General features: G+C 55.4%; 2 protein-coding genes across 3 annotated transcripts; both read left to right on the top strand.

The window, feature by feature from the left end:
• The first annotated feature begins 1,867 nt into the window (after positions 1-1,867).
• LOC114510588 (transmembrane protease serine 9-like) lies at positions 1,868-11,408 on the top strand. The gene is made up of 12 exons (XM_036012861.1): positions 1,868-2,154; positions 2,340-2,395; positions 2,895-3,054; positions 3,843-4,102; positions 5,003-5,136; positions 6,027-6,179; positions 8,129-8,153; positions 8,974-9,048; positions 9,535-9,691; positions 10,062-10,327; positions 10,848-10,984; positions 11,256-11,408. Exons 1-12 carry the CDS (start codon positions 2,126-2,128, stop codon positions 11,406-11,408), a joined length of 1,605 nt encoding a protein of 534 aa, XP_035868754.1. The 5' UTR covers positions 1,868-2,125.
• Positions 11,409-13,165: 1,757 nt separating this feature from the next.
• KLK10 (kallikrein related peptidase 10) lies at positions 13,166-18,314 on the top strand. 2 transcript variants are annotated; one of them, XM_028530413.2, is made up of 6 exons: positions 13,166-13,299; positions 13,692-13,796; positions 14,532-14,712; positions 15,364-15,638; positions 15,995-16,128; positions 17,712-18,314. In XM_028530413.2, the coding sequence occupies exons 2-6, from the start codon at positions 13,706-13,708 to the stop codon at positions 17,862-17,864; spliced, it is 834 nt and encodes a 277-aa protein (XP_028386214.1). In that variant the 5' UTR covers positions 13,166-13,299; positions 13,692-13,705; the 3' UTR covers positions 17,865-18,314. The 2 variants fall into 2 exon arrangements, with proteins under 2 accessions (XP_028386214.1, XP_035868528.1); XM_036012635.1 differs by having other exon boundaries at positions 13,238-13,250.
• Positions 18,315-20,251: the final 1,937 nt, after the last annotated feature.

Raw genomic sequence — 20,251 nt, 5'->3', positions numbered from 1 at the left:
AAAGGTCCTACCTTCATCTATTCACATGTGCACTCATTTGGTCATTCGTCTGTTCATTTGTGTGTTTGGACAATGAATAACAACACGAGCTCTGGAGACAGCCTGCCTGAGTTCGAACTTGAGTTCGGCCACTCACCTGCTGCTCATGTGTCTTCATCTAGTGGCGCCTCCGTTTCCACATCTGTGACCAGGTGTTGGGTGGCTGAGTTCTCTCTGGGCAGCAGGCTTCATGCTGTGTGTATAATGAGAGCCAAGAGTAGAGCGGGAGGCAGGGGGGCTTCCTGGGGGACTTGGCAAGGGTGCTCGGAGCTGCAGGCCAATCTCTGCTCTCTGAGGCTTCAGCTACAAGAACACGGGATTGGCTCCAGCCAGAAGCCACAGACTGCACATTTCTGTGTCAAAGAGAGGCACTAAGCCATCCCTCTACTCCTCATACCCCACTGCCTTCAGCCTCCGGCAGCCACTAACCTGCTCTCTGTCTCTGTGGATTTGGCTATTTGGGACATTTCATACACATGGAATCCTACAACATGTGGTCTTTTGTAGCTCTTTCCCGCCCGAACACTCAGCCTCATACTTTCAAGGTTCATCCATGCTGTGGCTCCTATTAGTGCCTCGTTCTTTTTTACAGCTGAATAATAGCCCATTGTGTGGAAGGACCATATTTTATTCCTCCATTCATCAGCTGATGGACATCAGCTGGATGGGTATGGGGGTCCCTTGAGGGGTGATGAAACCGTTCTTGACTAGATTGTGGTGATGGTTGCACAGGTTCATAAATGCAGTGGAATCCGTTGAATTGTAGATTATAAAATCATTCAAATGCCCAATTTTAGGTTATGTGAATTTTACTTCAAAAAAAAAAAAGAAAAGCAGAGAGAGGGAAGGAGGAAGAGAGAGTTCTGTGTTGGACCCATGGCTGTTTTGGGGGAAGGGCAGATTGGCCAATATTGGAAGTTGGGAAATATCCCAACATAAATCTGAATTTCCAGCTTTTCTTGAAAAGTCATGTGGGCCCCGGTTCCAGAAGCACGCAGCTCCTGACTGAAACTAAAGGGTGAATTTTATGGCATGTAAGTTGCATCTCAATAAACCAGATTGCACCCCTCAGACACAAAAATATATCCACAAAAAGGGAGAAATTAGGTGGAGCTTCACAACAAACCAAAACCTGAAGTTTTGTGATTCTGAATCCAGAGAAGAAAAGATCACCCAAAATACATAGGAGTGGAGTGGGAAGCCCTCTCCTCTTAGTTCCCTCCCCCTTCTGTTCCTTTGTCAGAGGAAGCCCATTTGCAAAGAAAAACCTTTCGTGGACCCTAGACCGGTAGCCCTCCACACACCAAGGTTGCAGGTTTGATCTCTGGTCAGGGTGCATACAAGGGTCAACCCATGAATAACTAAATAAATAAAAATCTTATCATTAAAAACAACATTCAGTCAGCATTAGACATCCACAGAACCTAGTTTGGAAACCCTCTTCTGCCCCCTTGTGTGAAGTCTCTTCCTCCTCCTCCTCCTCCTCCTTCTCTTCCTCTTCTCTTTCCCAGGCTCTCTCTGCCTTAGGTTTCCCTGCCTCTCACTTCCCCCCGTCACCGGGGTGACCGAGAGCCCCGCCCTCCCCGAGCCTTTTTCACTGGAGTTGGAATTAGAGCCCAGTTCCGAGAGATCACCTTGAGTCAACAGCAGGAGATGGGGCGGGAGGAACTGCTGGCTGGTTTGGAGAGGAGGGGAGAAGGGGTGGGGTCGTGCCTTCCCTCCAGAGCCTCCCCAGGCCCCCTCCCTGTTCCCCTTCCTTCATTCATCTGCAAAGCTCAAGGAAGAGTCATCCGAGTCAGGAAGAGCTTCCAGGGGATTAGAGGGCACTCCACCCAGTGTTTCCTGATCCTCTTCCCTCAACCAGGAAGCTGAATGGGCTGGAACAAAGACATTTAAAAGCTGTGTCAGCCGCCGCTGGTCTGGGACAGACAGACAGAAGGAGGGGGACAGGTGGGGCAGCATGACAGGTTGACTGAGAAACCAGGTGGACAGTGGGAGCGTCGACTGGCCGGCAGGTGACGAGATAGGCTGGTAGGTGGGCAGGCAGATAATAGAGACACAGACAGGCTGAAACGGCAACAGCCACATGGAGGACCCAGCAGGCAGAGAGACAAGGTGAGCAGGAGGCAGGCAGTCACAGGTGAGGGGGTGATGGGCCGGGAGACAGGCAGAGACAATGGGAGGTAGAGGGGAGGACATCCCCTCTTCGTGGAGCTGATATGAGAAGGATGAGGAAGGGAGGAGCGGGCTGATAAGAAGAGGGCCATCTCTGAGAACCACCCCCCCAACCTGTTCCCCAGAACCTGGAGGTGGCCCACCATGGGGTCCAGCATCTTTTGGCTCCTGTGTGTTATTGGTGAGTTCCTCAGAGGGAAGAGGTGTCCCTCCCTCCCCCATGAAGGGACACTCATCCCCTTTACCTCCAGAGCCCAGGGTCCCCTCCCCTCTCCCTGTATCTTTTGATCCACCTCCTATCTCCCCCTGTCACTGTGTCCATTCTCTCTCTCTCTCTCTCCCTCTCTCTCTCTCTCCCTCTCTCTCTCTCTCTCTCTCTCTCTCTCTCTCTCTCTCTCTCTCTCTCTCTCTCTCTCTCCTGCTCTTGCTTTCTCCTGTCTGTCTTCAAGCATCTCTCTCTCTTTCTGTTTCCCTCTTTCTCTTCCTCACTGTATCTCTTAGGGTTACGCTGTATCTTTTTCTTTATATCACTAGGTGTCTCCCTGTGCTTGGCTCTCTCTCAGGATCTCTGTCTTCCTATCGCTTCTTTCTCTTTCTGTGCCTCTCCAACTCTGGATGTGTTTCTGTATCTGATCCACAGTCTCTGACCTCACCTCTCTGGCCCCTACCCCTGTCCTCAGGTCTCAGCCACGCATCCACAGAGAAGATTTATAATGGCACAGAGTGTGTTCCTCACTCGCAACCTTGGCAGGTGGGGCTGTTTGAAGGCGCCAACCTGCGCTGTGGGGGGGTCCTCGTGGACCGCAGGTGGGTCCTTACAGCTGCTCACTGCAGCGGCAGGTAAGCCCCCTGTTTGTGTCTCTTGCTGGAGTGGATGAAGATGGGGGTTGGGAGGAGAAAGCTGGGGGCGGGGCTCATGAGAGGGAGTGTCTAAGAGGAAGAAGATGATGGTTCTGCCAGAAGAGACTCTGAGGTTAGGCAAAGGGTAGGACCTTCTCAAAATATGAGCCTGGGGTGGGGCTGGCTGGGGCTCAGTGGGGTGGAGGGCAGGCGGAGGGTCCTAGAACCTGCCTACCCACCTCCCATTCTTTCAAATTCCACTCCCTTCCTATACAGCATCTGTCACCAATCCCCAGCCATTCTCTGACCCAGGTTGGGTCCCAGGCTCATGCCTGATCCAAACTCTGAGCAGCCTCAGTGGCCCCATCTGTAACATGACAGCAATGGGCTTTGTAGGTCTGACACTCTGGATTTCACAAGAAAGGAAAGTTTCAGACACAAGGAGATGGAGAGGTGTGGGGACAGGGAGAAATTCAAGCAGGACAGAGAAGAGCATTCACTTTGTCAGCAAGATTGACAGCCCAGGCAGGCTCCTGGGTGGTGGGAACAGAGCAGCAAAGGAGACTAAACAATGCCCCTACCCCCGTGGGCCTCCCCAGCTGAGAGAATCAGAAGGGGACCCAGTTCAGTGCCCTGGGGAGCACTGGGCAATGGAGACAGAGACCAAGAGGTAGAGAGAGGGCACCCGAGACAGAGAATAAGAGCCAATGATCAGGGGACATGAGAGAGAGGCAGGAGGGCCTGGGAGCCTGGGGGCGGTCCACCCGCTGAGCCAACACAACCCCCAGCAGGTACTGGGTGCGCCTGGGGGAGCACAGCCTCAGTCGCCTGGACTGGACAGAACAGATCCGGCGCAGCGGCTTCTCCGTCACCTACCCTGGCTACCAGGGAAGCCAGAGGAATCATGAGCACGACCTGCGGCTGCTGAGACTGGGCACTCCTGTCCTCCTGACCCGCAGCGTCCAGCCCCTGGCCCTTCCCACCAGCTGTGCGGCACCTGGCACTCAGTGCCACATCTCGGGCTGGGGCACCACCAACCAACCATGGAGTAAGGGGGCCCTGGGCTTAGGGATCAGGATGGGCAAAATCTGGGTGGAGGGTGAGAGGTCAGGAGTAACACCATGTCAGAGGAAGGTTGGGTAAATGTTCAAACATCAGGATTGCAGTCTAGGGCCAAAGATAGTGGTGGATCAGGTCTTGGGAGTCCAAGTGGTTAAGGAGTTGAGTATGGAGTCAGAAGTCATGGGTCAAGGATGTCCTTAAAGGTCAGAATGCCATCAAGCATCATCAGACTGGAGCAAAAGGCATATATAAACAGGATCATGGGGTCATGGGTCATGGACTCTGGTGGTCAAGGTCATTGAAGAGTTGAGGTCATAGGATACACATGTTGCAAAAGCTGACCACAACCTAAGGATGGAAATTGGGGGAAGCCATAGTGTTTGGGGTGTGGAGCCAGAGGTTAGGGGTCACACAGTTGAGGTTCAAATAAACTAGGATCAGAGGTCACTTTGGAGTAGGGATCAAGGGTTTAGAGGGTACGGAACTGAGGTTGGAACTCAAGGTGAAGAGAAGAAATATGGGGTCAGGAGAGAGAAGACATGAGGTCAACTCATAATCAAAGGATGACAAGACTGAAGGTTGAAGGTCATGATAGCTGAGACTGAAGATCAGGAGGTCAGGTCTGCATTCACCATATCTGAGGTTGGAGAGACAAGGAGGGTCTAGAGTTATGGCCCTCAAAGTTAGAGGTTAATAACAGGACTGTGGTCAAGGGTCACTATGAAATTAAGTCATAAATCCAAAATTTGGAGGTTTGAGGGTTGTAATGGAGGTCGCAGGGAGGAGATGGGTTAGAGCCTTGGACTGAGCTTCCTGGAGAGGAGGGGTGTGGCTGCAAAGTGGGGAGCTGTTGGGGGGAACTACAGCATCCATCTTCCACCCCCAGACCCCTTCCCAGACCTGCTCCAATGCCTCAATATCTCCATCGTCTCTACTGCCACCTGCCGAGCCGTGTACCCTGGGAGAATCACGGACAACATGGTGTGTGCGGGCGGTGTCCTCGGGGAGGATGCCTGCCAGGTAATGAATGGGCACCCAGGACAGGCAGTAGGGGACAAAGAAGAGGAAGTGGGGGGAGGGGGTAACTCAGAGAAAGGGGGTGAGGGAGAAAGCTGAGGTCAGAAAGAAGGAGAGGCATAGAATGAAGGAGGGAGAGAGAGCAGGAAGAAGAGCCAGGGAATGGAGGACAAAGAGAGGGAGGGTGGGCAGAGAGAGGAGAGGGAGATGGGGAAAGGCAAAGCACTAGCCGACAGGGCACCTGGAGCTCAGGCAAACTACTGCCTCTCCAGTTCTGAGTCTTCCCCCTACCATCCTCCAGTGGATACTGGCCCCAGGGAGAGATTTCAGGACGGAGGCAGGAAAGGGGGCTGGAGAGCTCTCTCAGCCTCAAATTCTGCTACCTTGCCCTCTTGGGTTCTCCAGAGAGGAGGCCTGCCTCACTGGTCTGAGCAGGGCCCCAGCCATTATTCGGCAGAGAACTCTTAGGGAATCCCGCCCTCATTTGCTGAGATTGTTTATTGGTGCCTGTGCTTTCAACCCTCATTGGTCAGGGTCCCAGCCATTGTCCTTGAGGGACCTCTCAACCCTTTGTGAAGCCCCACCCTCCTTCTCTGGGATTGGTTGTTGGTGATGGTGTCCTCTTCCCTCATTGATCAGAGCCAAAGCCATTGTCCTCGAGGGACCTCTCTACCCTTTGCAGAGCGCCGCCCTTCTTCCTTGGGTTTGGCTCCTAGGGTTTGTTCTCTACTGTGCAGTCGCTGCTGTTGTCTTTCTGGAACCTGGCTGTGCTCTTTCTCTGATGACAAGGCTTGGAGCCCCTGTCCTCAGGCCCAGAAACGGGCTGGGGAGGGGGAAATGGGAACAGGATTTCTCCCCTATTCAGGCCAGGCTCCTTTCCCCTTTTCTTTCAGGGCGACTCTGGTGGCCCCCTGGTGTGTGGAGGCGTCCTTCAGGGTCTGGTGTCCTGGGGGTCCGTGGGGCCTTGCGGGCAAGGAGGCATCCCGGGAGTCTATACCAATATTTGCAAATATGTGAACTGGATCCAGAGGGTCATACAGAACAACTGACCTGCTCTTCTACCTCCACCCCCAGCTTAGGGGCCACTGGGGCCCCCAGAGCTCCAGCACCTCCTCCACCGTCAGCCCCAGCTCTCACTTGTCTTGGTCTGAGGACCTTCTTCCTGGAACTCCAATTCCAGCCAGCCCTTCTAAGACCCATGGTTCTGGGAGGAAGGAGTATGTGACTGTTTGAAATAAATATAGCTTGAGAATGGGTGATGTCTATGTGGTATTCTTGTGCTGGTTGAGAATGAAGGGGGAAGGTTCATCAGTTCCCCTACTCCCAGGTGTAGGAATATGAATCAGAGAGGGTGAGGGCTTTCCCTTGGGGGCCACACAGACATGGACTAAAAATGTTATTTATAACAAAAAAGGGGGGGGGGTGCACTTTTCTTCATCTGACACAATGAGAACAGCAACCCAGAGCTTTTCAAGGGCTCATAAGGACCTGAAGGTAGAAAAAATTATTGGCTGCAAGGTACCAAATGACAACGTGTAAAATCGAAATTCATGACCATTTAATTAAATGTCTGTAAAATGTAATATTCCTCCATGGAGCTAATGGCGACTTGGTTCTGCTGGAGTTGAGCATAAATTAAAGTTAATGTGGGTTCGTTTTTATGCTTTCGATGACAGAGGGTGGGGTGCAGCCGTTGGAAGGCAAGAGGGCCCAGCCTACCTCTTAGAATTGTCCTGCCCACCCCCTTGGGGTCCATCTCCACTGCCTCTCCCAGAGGTGGGAAGAGAACTTCTCCCTAGCGAGTGGAAGTGGGATTTGAGATGTAGTCATGACAGCTGGGGGAACTTCCGCTGAACACCTACTATCCTCAACTCCTCCAAAGTCCTCGTCCCAACCTCCCGAGGCAGGGCCGTCACCCCCTGTCACAGATGAAGAAACTGAGCCTCACTGGGGTGGAGTCCCTTGTCCTACGTCATCGAGGTAGGAAGAGACAGAGCTGAGGTTTGGGGCCCAGCCTGGCTGCTGCCAGAAGCCAGGCATACCCGGCAGGCCTGCTCTGCATCCGGTTAGGGGAGAGAAGAAGGCAAGACGACAAGGAGATCTAATCGATAACAAGCCAGGAGAAATAGGGATTGTCCCTCAAGTTTGCAGACAAGGAAAATGAGGTGGCTCGAATTTGGGAAGTCACCGGACCTGGATCACACAGCGAGTAAGTGCCGTGGCTGCAATCCAAGGACCCTGGGGTTCCTGGTGGAGTGGGAGTGGGGAGAGAGGAGCAAAGGGAAGGGTCTGCAGAGCAGCCCTGATTTCCCACTCTCAGGCCTCAACTCCCACAGGCCCCAACCTGTCTCCCCCACCCTGCTGTCCTGCCCCTTCTCCAGGCAGCAGCCCCACCTTGGAATGGAGAAGGGAGGGGTCCAAAGGAGGCCAGGGGCCCACCTGGGCTCAGGCTGTGGGGAAGGAGGGGCAGGCACAGGAGGAGATGAGGGAGGAGAAGAGGGTTTTAGAGACAGGGAGAGAGAGAAAAAGACAGCTGGAGAGAGAGAGGGAGGCAGAGATAGACACTCAGAAGAATAAGAGAGCGTGGGAGGTTAAAACAGAGGTAGACGAAGACAGAAAGGCACAGCCACACCAAGGCACAAAAATGACATGCACGCAGAGTTACAGAAAGGAGGGGAGTGACAGATGAAGAGAGAGATTTGGAGTGACAGGGCAGATGCAAACAGACAGATGGATGGACGGGAGAAACCGAGAGAAGCAGAGAGGAGAGGGGCTTGGAGAGATGACACAGGCGGGCAGGCGGGTGAGAGGGCAGCATTGCCTCTGAGGCCCGTCTGGGGAGGGCCCCCACATACACCCCGCCCCCGGGGCAATAAGGCAGGGCTGGGAGGCCCAGTCATCACGGGCCACCCCCCTCCCGCCTGCCTGCCTGGTGCCTTGCACTCCGGCCCAGCCTGCCCCAGCCTGCCGCAGCTGCCACCACCACCACCGTGGGCCCCGGAGCCCCAGCCCCAGAGCCCGTGAGTCTGGGAGGGAAGGGGAGGTTCCCCCCCACCCCCGCAGGCGGCACCAGACAGACAGCACCAGGCCTCCTGGGCCTCGGCACCATTTCTAACCCTCGGCTCTGTCCTTCTAGGCTTGGGTGGGGGTTGTCCCTTTCTCTCTGCCCCTCCAATCACCTGCCCCCAACCTCAGTGACCTCTGACTCCAGCTTCTGTCACTGAGTTCAGCCCTCCACCTCCACCCCTGCTGGCCAGGGCAGCTGAGGGCACTGACTCTTCCTGTGACCAGCCCCTCCCTCCTAGTTCTGTCCAGTTGTCCTTCCAAGACACAAGGGTTCAGCAGGGCAAGGTCCAAAACACCATCCCAGGCAGAGCCCCCTCTGTACCCTGGGGAACCTCTGAAGGACCCATATCTCCCTGGGTGGTTGCTACATGGTGCCAGTCCCCTTTATTGTCCTGCCCTGAGCTGCTGGGGCCTGGCCAGGTCTCAGGTGGGCAAGGAGAGAAAAGCATTCTGCAGAATGAATCTCAGAGTTTCAGTGGCCGACTTAAAACAGGGCCAGCCCATCACTTGCCCCGGCCACAGCCTCTCCCAGCCTCTTCCACATCCTCCTTGGATATGAGAAGCTTCCAGCTGAGACCAGGCCCCTAGGCCACCCTCCCTACCAAAGATTCACTGTAAGGCTTTGGAGGTTGGGGCGCTGTGAGAATGAGGGGATTCTTCCGGGCCTGCAGTTTCTCCCTGGGGATAGTCGGAGGGAGAGAGGAAAGGGCATGACCCAGTCCGCCATAGTTTCCCCATAAAGTGACTTGGCCCCTTGTACCTCCTTGTTCTCAGAAGACCCTGGGGCCTGCCCTCTCCCCCTCCAGGCCATGACGATTCTGCGATTAATCATACTTGCGCTGGTGACAGGTACAGTGGGCGATTAATCATACTTGCTTGTGCCAGGTATGGGGGGGAAGGGGAAGGGCATGGGCCTCCCTCCCTCTGCGACCTCTAGAGTCCCCCAGCCCTCTCATTCTGGACATGGACAGGGCTCATATTCAAAATACAGAGTAACCCAGAGGGCATCTGAATGGATGTATGGGTCATAATGTGTCCTTCCTTTATGGTGGAAGCCCTTCAGGTGCTAGAAGTGGGAGAGGTCAAGGAGAATCCCAGGGGAGGGACCAGGGCTGCTGGGCTGGAGTGGTGGGGATGGGGGGGGCAGATGGCATTCAAAGAGCTCAGGACAGTGGCCAGTGGCCAGCTGTGATGGAAGGATTTCAGACATCTATCATCTGGCCTGTTCACACAGTGCATCCCAGCGGGACCCCAGGCCCCGGCACAGAACTCACCCCCTCTCTCCTGGGAGTCCTCTCATGCCTGAGCCCCCTCTTGTGCCCCCACCTTCTGCAGGGCATGTAGGGGGAGAGACCAGGATCATCCAGGGGCATGAGTGTCACCCTCACTCTCAGCCCTGGCAGGTGGCTCTCTTCCAGAACACACGGCTGCTGTGCGGAGCGACGCTCATCGCCCGTAAATGGGTCCTGACTGCTGCCCACTGCCGCAAGCCGTGGGTGCGGGGGCTGGGGCGGGGCCGGGAGGGGGCTGGAGACGGGGTGATGGAGGGAAAGAGGCTTGGGGATGGGGAGAATGTGGATGGGGTGAGCAAAATGGGGTGGGGTTAGCACTGATGGTGGGGGCCCGCTTGGGGTTGAGGAGGAAACATGGAGGACGTTGGGACTGGGTGCGGGGCTGGGTGTTGGGTTGGGGTGTAGTTAGGAAGGGGTTTCAGTGGGAGCCAGGGGTGAGGTTGGAAGTGGAGGTGTGACCCTTCATTCCCTCCCGTGCACTTAGGTCTCCCCCTCCCCCACTGCCTCTCGCCCCACCCCCTGTCTCCCCCCAACCCTTGCACCTCTGACCAATGGCCTCTCCCACCTCAGCCAATACACAGTTCACCTGGGGGAGCACAACCTCCACCAGCGGGACCGCTACACGCAGATTCGCATCGCCACGGAGTCCTTCCCGCACCCAGACTTCAACGACAGCGTGCCCAACAAAGACCACCGCAACGACATCATGCTGGTGAAGATGGCGGCGCCAGCCTTCATCACCTGGGCCGTGCGGCCCCTCACCCTGTCATCCCACTGCGTCTCTCCGGGCACCAGCTGCCTCATTTCTGGCTGGGGCAGCACGTCCAGCCCCCAGTGTAGGAGCTCCACCGGGTGGGGGCGTGGTGGGGGCAAGGGGGCTGTGATTGTGGGAGGGTGGAGGGAACCCCGAAGTGAGTCCTAGTTTTAAAAGAGGGGGCTGCACGGGGGTGTCAGGAGTGGGATACGTTGAAAGGGGGGATGGAAAGGGCTGGGGCGGCACAGGCAGTGGAGATCCAAGTGTCGGCCTCGGAGTCAGACGGGAAGTGCAGTCCCAGGTCCATACCTGCTGCCGTAAGACCTTAGCCAAGAGGCTTCACCTCTCTCAACCTAGGTTTTCTTCTCCATAAAATGAGCCTTAACCATGCCCACCTAATGGGGCTGAATGGGAGATAATGCTTATAGAGCTTACTCGATAGCTGTTGTTACAAGCAAGAGAGATGAGCTGGCCATAAGCGAACACGGGACGGGATTCAGGGCAAGGCCCCGGGTGGGTGCGAGGTGCAGAACCAGCTCTGGGGAGAGGGAGCAGAGCCAGGAGGCTGGCAGTCTCCACACCCCTTGCTGACGTTTCCACAGTGCACCTGCCCCACACCTTGCGCTGCGCCAACATCACCATCATTGACCACAAGGACTGTGAGAACGCCTACCCTGGCAACATCACAAACACCATGGTGTGTGCAGGTGTCCGGCAGTCTGGCAAGGACTCCTGCCAGGTGAGAGGGCGGGGCCTGGGTCTCCAACCTCGACTGTGTTTTCACCTACATCCACAATCTCATCCCAACCCTAACCCATCCCCCTAACCATTTTCAACCCTAACCCCATATTGGCTCCTACCCATAACTGCAGCCTCACCTCCGATCCGCCCCTCAACATTCACCACACTCCCAACGATAACCCCACCTCCTGCCTAATGCCACTCCCAACACCGTCCCCCTCCCACAGCCCCCATCCCCTCTGACTGGTTTTCTCTCTCCCCACCCACAGGGCGACTCTGGAGGTCCTCTGGTCTGTAATGGGTCTCTTCAAGGCATTATCTCCTGGGGCCAGGACCCATGTGCTATCACCAGAAAGCCTGGTGTCTACACGAAGGTGTGCAAATACGTGGACTGGATCAAGGAGACAATGAAGAACAATTAATTAGCCGGGACCAGCTCACCACCCACACCAGCACCCCATCCTCACGTGATGGTGTGGTTCCCATTCATTCTCTTCATCATGGAGCCCAAGCCATGACCCCTTTACACACTGTCTTTGGGCTTCCTTGACTAGCGAGATGCTACAGCTTAATAAGCAGCCTCATACTAACCTGGGACTCTGAGAGTGAGTATCAATCAATACCTGTTGGGTTCACTGTTGTAGCCCCAGCCCCAAAGAGAGTCCTGGCACAAATTTTATGCTAATAAACACAAATCTTTTGAATGCTTACTGTGTGCCAGGCCCTGGACCAAGGGCTTTTAGATGTGTCAATTAACTGAACCTTTGCAAAAACCTAATGAGGTCAGCGTAATTATAACACCTACTCAGCAGAGGAGGAAACTGAGGCACAGTGAAATGAAGCACTCGCTCGTGGCCACACAGCAGGAAGTAGAAAAAGCAAGGAGTTCTGAAGCAGGGTGACTTCTTAACTACTGAGCCATATTGACTTGGTACTCAGTTTCCTCACCTGTTGAGTTGTGCACGTAGAGAGCATGAGAGCACATGAGGTCAGTGTGCCTACGCTAGTGAAGATGGAGCACAGGGGAGCTGCCATTGTCTTGTTTCCAGCCTCCATGATACGTAGGTGGTTCCCCGAGAGTGGTGCAGGCCAATCCAGCAGCCACCAACCACAGGTGACTGTTGAAATTAAAATCCCATACAACCAGAAATGTCGTTCTTTGGTCCCACTTGACACGTACCGAATACACCATTGGCTGTCCTGTTGGAAGTCACTGATTGGACGTTGCCATTGGTGCAGAAAATGCTATTAGACAGTGCTGAGCTGGACAACCTCTGGAATTAATTCACATCTTGCTGGAGAAGTTGCTGGGCAAAGAGTCCAGTGCCCAGGCTCTTTTCCGATGTTCTTCTTCCCTCGCAGGAGAGGTAGCTGGCATGAGGGGTGAGAGCCCAGAGTGGGGACTGGGGCCTCCTGCTTGTTAGGCGGACTTGCTCTGTGACTTCCCATGAGACACTGCCCTTTCTGAGTCTCCCATTCCTCACCTGAAATGAGGAAGTCAGCTGAGGAGCTGATGACTCCTCTTGTAGCCTCCTATGACTCATGGGCCTGCATGTCACCTGAAGACACATGGATGACAGGGAGGATGTGTGGTGACCACACACAGGGATGACACGCAACCTCCCCCACAACACACATGGGGGCTGGTCCCCTGGTCCCTGGGGCACGCAGTGGCCGAGCCCACCGCTCTGCCTGTGGGGCTGGACTCAAGCCCAGAGCATCCCTCTGCACCTCCGTCTCTGCCTCCTTCTCCTCCTTTGCCTCCCCATCTTCCTCTCTCTGTTTCTGGGTATCTGTCTCTGTGGCCCCTACTGTTTCCTTCAATCTCTCCTGTCTCTCTGCCTCCCTCCCTCCCTGGCAGCCTCCTGGCTTTTCTTACGGGATCACTCCAGGTATGCATTTCCCTGTTTATCTTCTTCTCTTTTGCTCATGATCACCTCTCTCCCTGGGAGACACTGTGCCCGCCACCCTCGGGCTCCCTGGGCACCCTCTCTCCCCACCTAGGGACATCCTAAATGAAGCCCAGCTCCAAAAAGGGTGTTTCGAGCAATGGGAGAAGCCTGTATTCCCTGGCCGCTCCCAGAACAGGAATCTGGGGCCCAGGCTGGGTGCCAGCCGCACCCACGGTAATAATTAGGGAGAGGGAAAAGGTGGGGGTGAGGCCCTGGAGGGAGGGTGGGGTAGTTTCCGGGCTGTGTGAGGTTAAAAGGGAAGGCCTGGCCAGGGGTCCCTGGGCAGAGGATCCTGGCAGCCTACAAGGCAGGGTAAAGGTCCTTGGGAGTCCCCTCCCTCCTTCCTTTTGGCGACTCTCAGGTGAGGCGGAACGCACATCGCTATGGTTGGGGATCCTCAAATCGCGGGCAGGAGCTCTGCTTGAGCCTCGATCTCCCATTAGACCCCTACCCTACTTGTGCAAAAGGGTGAAACCCCATGCACCAAGAGGCTGGCAGCGGGGCAATACCAGCCAGGAGGGAGGGCGCTCCCTTCGGCTTAGGGAGGGCGGGAGGACGCAGCCAGGGGCATCATTAGGATAATTGCGCCCCTTACCGCTCTTTCAGCTGGAATCGCCAGTCGGCCCGCCCTGAGGTCGTGGGCCGCAGGTTACACAGTCCCCGCGGGCTGGGGTGGCCCAGGCCAAGCGGGAGGGCACAGCGGGATAAGGGTCTTGGTTAGAACCTATTTTAACTTGCTCCTCGCCCCTCAAGCCCAGGTCCCGGCCATGAGACCCCCACAACTCCACCTTTCTGCCGCCTCTGGCTCCCTGGCCCAAGCGAAGCTGCTGCTGCCGCTGCTGATGGCGCAACTCTGGGGTGAGGCGGCTGTTAGGGCTTGGCGGAAGGCGCGGAGACCTGGGACAAGGCGAGAGTGAGCTCTCACCACCAACCTCTGCACTCCGCTCTAGCGCTTGGGACCCCAACACCCACCCACCTGCTCGGAGTAGGCCCCGCCCCAAGTCTGCCACGCCCCTTGTCTCGCTCCACCCGGGATGCTGCGCCTCAGCCCAGGCCATACACGCGCGCGCGGATCCACTATCCCACTTTTCCTACTCGGCCTCCTTTCCTCTCCTCTTACTTCACCGTTCGCTAATCCTGCCCCCTCACTCCGTTCCGTTTTGCTAATCCTGCCCCCTCACTCCGTTCCGTTTTGTCCTGGTCCTTTCTTACTCCGCCCTATTTTATCCCAAGTCTTTCCTTATAGTTTTTTGTCTTAGCCCCCTTTTCCATCACTTTGCGTTAATCCCACACCTACTCCTCACCTACCCAGCCCAGCGTTGTATCCCCGCCCCTCCAGGCCCACCCAGTTGGGTCCCATTTCTCCACTCCACCCGTCCCCACCTTCTTCCCCTTTCAAGCCCTTTTTCCGTGTCGGCTTCCAAGAGGTTCCAGCAAGACCCTTCCCCCAGCCCCCGTTTTCCGCTTTCTCCCGGGTTTTGGCTGCGCGCCTACCTCCTTCCTACCCCCAGCTCCGTCCCAAGGTCACACACTGACCCCAAACCCAGCCTTTGCCCTGCCCTGCCCGCCCTGATGGCCACCTCCTTCCTCCAGCTGCAGAGGCGGCGCTCTCCAGAAACGACACGGCTTTGGACCCCGAGGCCTTTGGCGCCCCATGCGCGCGCGGCTCGCAGCCCTGGCAGGTCTCCCTCTTCAACGGCCTCTCGTTCCACTGCGCCGGTGTCCTGGTGGACAAGAGCTGGGTGCTTACGGCCGCGCACTGTGGAAACAAAAAGTAGGGGTGCGCCTCGGGGATGCCACGAGGCCTCTGTGGAAGCTGGCCTCGCGGTGGGCGGGAAGGGTGGGGGGCGGATGGGGCTGGACTTGAGGGGTCCGGAATTGTCCCAGCTCGGTGGGGGTCCGTTCTGCAGGGCTTTCTGCAGGAAGAAAGGTGGGGCTGTGCTGTGGCCGCCAGGGGGAGGTGTGATCCTTCTTAGCTTTTCTAGGCGCATCCTGATTCTGCTTGTATTCCATTTAAGTGTAGATAGTTGAGCGCAGCAGACAGAAGTCAAGGTCTGGTGTGGTTAGGAATTTAGAACTAAAAGAAATTGTTCATCTCATGAATCCCTGAGGGAGGCGGAAAAGGACAGGCTTGCCCAGGGAGACACCCCCTGCCCCACAGAAGTCAGGGACCCAAACACCTCATGGTGCCTTCCCAGGCACCAAAGAATTCAGGTGCCTGGCTCTCCTCTCCTCCACTCACTGTTGCTTCGGGCCCAGGAGTCTGTGCCCCCAGTCCCCTCTGCCCCCCAACCCAAGAGCCCCAGCCCCCTTCAGGGATCCAGGTGTCTACCCTATTCCAATGTCTGTACCAGCCTCCCCAGGGACTCTATCCAATTTCAGTCTCTGCAAAGGCTTTGCCTCCAGACGGCTCTTCCCTCCCCAGGCAACTGTGGGCTCGAGTTGGGGATGACCACCTGCTGCTGCTCCAGGGAGAGCAGCTCCGCAGAACCACGCTCTCCGTTGTGCACCCCAAGTACCAGCACGGCTCTGGCCCCATCCTGCCAAGGCGGACGGATGAGCACGATCTCATGCTGCTGAAGCTGGGCAGGCCTGTTGTGCTTGGCTCTCGCATCCAGGCCCTGCGCCTGCCCCGCAGCTGTGCCCAGGCCGGGGAGGAGTGCCAGGTCGCTGGCTGGGGCACCACGGCCGCACGAAGAGGCAAGAGCTCGGGGCCTTGTATCTCGGGCAAGAGGAGATGGGGGTCAAGACTCCCAGTTCTGAGGGAGGAAGGCCTGGGGGCCTGGACCCCTGGGTCTGAGGGAGGAGGGGCTGGAGGCCTGGACTCCTGGGTCTGAGGGAGGAGGGGCTGGGGGCCTGGACCCCTGGGTCTGAGGGAGGAGGGGCTGGGGGCCTGGACTCCTGGGTCTAAGGGGGAGGGGCTGGGGGACTGGACTCCTGGGTCTGAGGGAGGAGGGGCTGGGGGCCTGGAGTGGGAACAGCCTGGGTGCCTGGACTCCTGGGTCCTGGAGCACTGGGGCTGGAACCCCGGACAGCCCGGTGTTTTCTCCCATTAGTGAAGTACAACAAGGGCCTGAGCTGCTCCAGAGTCACTATCTTGAGCCGCCGAGAGTGTGACGTCTTCTACCCTGGTGTTGTCAGCAACAACATGATGTGTGCGGGACTGGACCAGGGCCAGGACCCCTGCCAGGTAGGGACCACCCAGGTAGGGTCTCTGACTTGTGGGATGAGCATAGGCAGGTGATGGGAAGGCAGGTGATCCCATCCTTGTCCCCAGCCCCATAGCCACCCCAGGCAGACGTCACCCGCATGTCCAGCACTATCCCATCCCTACCCCAGCCTCATCCCTGTCCGCAGTAGTATGTCCAGACCTATATAGAAATGTTATTTGAGTCAAATTTTTGAGGATATGCCTGGAAGTGAGATCTCAACAGATTGAAAAAAATATGCTCTGGAGAATAGCAGTTTCCCAGTTTATTTATTTTTCTTTTTAAAAGATTTTATTTATTTATTTTCAGAGAGGGAGAAAGAGAGGGAGAGAAACATCAATGTGTGGTTGCCTCTTGCACGCCCCCTACTGGGGACCTGGCCCACAACCCAGGCATGTGCTCTGACTGGGGATGGAACTGGTGACCCTTTGGTTTTCAGGCCAGCACTCAATCCACTGAGCCACACCAGCCAGGGCTCCCAGTTTATTTAATACATTCAGAATCAAAGGTGAGATGTAAGCAGGTTTCATGAAGTCCACTGGTGGTCGATTAGAGGAGAAAGAAGAAAGTGAAGCTGGGAAATCTCTAGACCGAACCCAAAGTAATGTGAGGAGTTACATGCTGCTTTGACCTTGGTGGGTCCAGGCTGACCTCTGACATGTACAGTACATGGTACAGAGAGGGTATGCGGGCCACAGGACAACCAGGGCTTCTGTGGTCTTGATCTGCTGCCAACTATTGTACTTCTGAGGGTTTTGGAAAAGTAGATTCTCTCACATTTCAAAGACATGTTATCCTAGATGCATAGGAATTTGGGCAGTGTTTGATGAAGATAAAGACTGGCCTTTGCTAAGGCTGATGTGGGCCTCAGACGTGACTACTGGCCATGACCTGCCTAGTTAAGGGTCAGTGATCAGACCATGCTATGTGGTTACTCTAGCCTTACATAGCCCCTTCTTCTTTTTTAAAGATTTTAATTTATTTATTTTTAGAGAGGGGAAGGGAGAGAGAAAGAGAGAGAGAGAAACATCAATGTGTGGTTGCCTCTCCTGCGCCCCCTACTGGGGACTTGGTCTGCAACCCAGGCATGTACCCTGACTGAGAAGTGAACTGGCGATTCTTTGGTTTGGAGGCTGATGCTCAATCTGCTGAGCTACACCAGCCAGGGCGTACATAGCTGCTTTTTCATTCATGTCTCCAAGTCCAACTTTGCCTCCTTGAGCCCATCTTCTCATGCCCAAACCTGTCCTCAGCCCTACCTCCTTCCCATGCCATCCTGAGCCTCATTCCCCTCATCACACCATTCCTGAGCCCCCAGCCCCTCCCCCTCTCTCTGCAGATCCATCTCCATCCCCTCTCCTGCCAGGTGCTAGAATCTCAGCTCCATCACATCTCCATTCTCATTGCTCAAGCCAACACCCATAACCCAAGTCCAACTCCACCACATCCCACCCCACTTCATACCTAATTCTGACCCCTCCCTCCCCATTACTACCTCAGAACCCCCCAGTGTCAGCCCTCACGTGGGTGTATTCATTGGATCTCTCCTTCCTCCTCCCCGCAGAGTGACTCTGGTGGCCCTCTGGTCTGTGATGAGACCCTGCAAGGCATTCTCTCCTGGGGTGTGTACCCCTGCGGCTCTGCTCAGCACCCGGCTGTCTACACACAGATCTGCAAATACACCTCCTGGATTGAGAAAACCATTCGCTCCCACTGACCCAGTGGTGCCGTGGTGCCTTCACCCTCTGCCATGCTTCCTGCCCAGTCTCCAACCCCTGCTGCCCACCCTTACCTGCGGACTTCTCTCCTCTTCCCCCATCTTCCTGCCCACTGCTCTTCTCTGCCCATGCCGAAGCCGGAGCACAGGAGGTAGAGGCCAAGTTCCGTTCAAGAGAGGCAAGGGAGCTGGCAGTCAGCCATTCTCTGAGCGGAGTTATCAGTCACCCACCTGGGCTTCCTCTACTGTCCCCTGCCTCGTGACCTCGGGCACGACAAGCCGAAGGGCTCTCCGGACCCCCATTTCCTCCCTCCCATGGAGAGTGGGGACACAGAAGTGCCTACCTCATAGATGGTCGTAAGGAGACTGATATAACCCGTGTGTGTATGTGGATCATTATGGTAATTCCCAGTAAAGCATCAGCACCGTGGGTGGTGCACTGTGACGAAATGTCGCTTGTTGTCACGATGTGTGAACAGGTCTTGGTAAGACGTGTGTGACTCTGTGTGCTGGGGAGAAAAGCATGGGGGAAGTTTCCCACCCTCCCTCCCCACCCTCACACCATCCCCAGCTCCATTCCTGAGGGCTGATGGGAAAATCACTCTGTCTGTCCTGCCTCCGACCTTCTGTGAAGCGCCTCTGAGCCACTTCCTCCCTCCCTCCCACTGTTTCCCATGTCCGGGTCCACCCAACACCAGTTCCTCCAGTACCAGCAGGAGTCGGGCGGCTTGAGTCACCTATTACCTTCTCTGCCGTCCTGGGGCCGCTGGAACCCGAGGGACCTCACTCACCCCACGTCCACTCCAGCCTCAGGGGAGGCCTCCTCACCTCCGTTGATAGGTTCGTGCAAAGGAGCCCTCTGAAATTCAGGGGGAATTTTTCTGCCCGGCCGTCAGGTCCAGCTGCGTCCCCTCACCAGCCGAGAGCTACAATCCCATCCCACCACGTCTCCATCCTTGTTCCTCACCCAAGGCTTGTAACTCAGGTCCGACTCCATCCCCACCCCTCTCTCCAATCGTCTTTGAGATTTGGCTCTGAAAATGTGGGTAAATGGGTTCTTTTCCTCTCTCTGAAACTCCAGTTAGCCTGGATTTTGGAGTGGTAACGTAAGCTGAACATGATTGCAAGAGAAATCTTCCATCCAGCACAGGTTGTTCTTGTTTTCCCTTTCAAACACCAATTTATTGAGCATTTATTATATGGTAAGCCCCATGTGAAGCTGGCAACACAGTGGTGACTCCCAGGTCCCTGCCCTCACAGACTATGGAAGACTGTTGCACAGGCCCCCTTCCAGTGACTCCTCCCCCACTCCCATCAGCACACCCCGGAAACGTCAGTGAGGCACATCACACTGGGTCGGGCCCTCAGGGAGCTGCTGGTCAGGTCAAGGTGACAGGCATGCCTTACATTCTTGGCATTCAGGTCTCCATTCAAAGGTCACCTCGTCAAGGAGGCCTTCCAGAATTGCCCTTGCGAAAGGCGTTCCCCCCAAGTCACTCGTTCATCGCTTTCTTTATTTCCTTTGCAGCACTTGTTATATAGCTGAACCAGTCTCATTTATTTGTGTACTCCATAATAATCTGCGCCCTTCCTCCTCCCATTCAGTCCATGAGGGCAGGGACCCCGATTTATTCGCTGTGGTTTTTTAAGCACCTGGGACAGCGCCTTGACACAGAAGCCACTCAATACAGTGTTGAATGGAGAATAACAAACTGATCAAAGCTGTAACAGAAAAAAGTACAGTGCGCCCCAAGGGGGGGGGGGGGGGCAAAGACTCTTTCCAAAGGAGCCAGGGAAGTCTTCTCAGATGAGGAGGCGGTGCGTGGGGTTTTACAGGATACTGTATGTTGCCGTGTGTAATGCGCACTCCCCCCACCCCAAATGTTTGAGGGAAAAATAAGGATGCACCTTATATGTGGCTAGTGCCTAAAATACCTTGTATCTGTTCTTGTGTTCTGTAGTTACTTGTTACATAAGATTTCTTGTGCCATAATGTGTTCACAAACAAATGCTCAAGTTACAAAAATCAAGTACCTACCTATAAATAAATAAATAAATAAATAAATAATTGGATTAAGCCCTACCTGGTGTGGCTTGGTGGACTGAGTGCCAGCCTGCAAATCAAAGGGTCACCAGTTCGATTCCCAGTCAGGGCACATGCCTGGGTTGTGGGTCAAGCCCCTGGTTGGGGGCATTGTTACAAAAGGCAAACCAGTCAATGTATCTCTCACACATCAATGTTTCTCTCCCTCTCTTTCTTCCTCCCTTCCCATCTCTCTAAAAATGAATAAGTGAAATCTTTAAAATATATATAATTGAATTAAGAAATTAAAACGAGCCCTGGCTGGCGTAGCTCAGTGGGTTGAGCGCGGGCTGCAAACCAAAGT

Source organism: Phyllostomus discolor, chromosome 12, assembly GCF_004126475.2.
Source record: "Phyllostomus discolor isolate MPI-MPIP mPhyDis1 chromosome 12, mPhyDis1.pri.v3, whole genome shotgun sequence".
In the NCBI taxonomy this organism is placed as follows: Eukaryota; Metazoa; Chordata; class Mammalia; order Chiroptera; family Phyllostomidae; genus Phyllostomus; species Phyllostomus discolor.
This window is presented reverse-complemented; position numbering and strand designations above follow the sequence as displayed.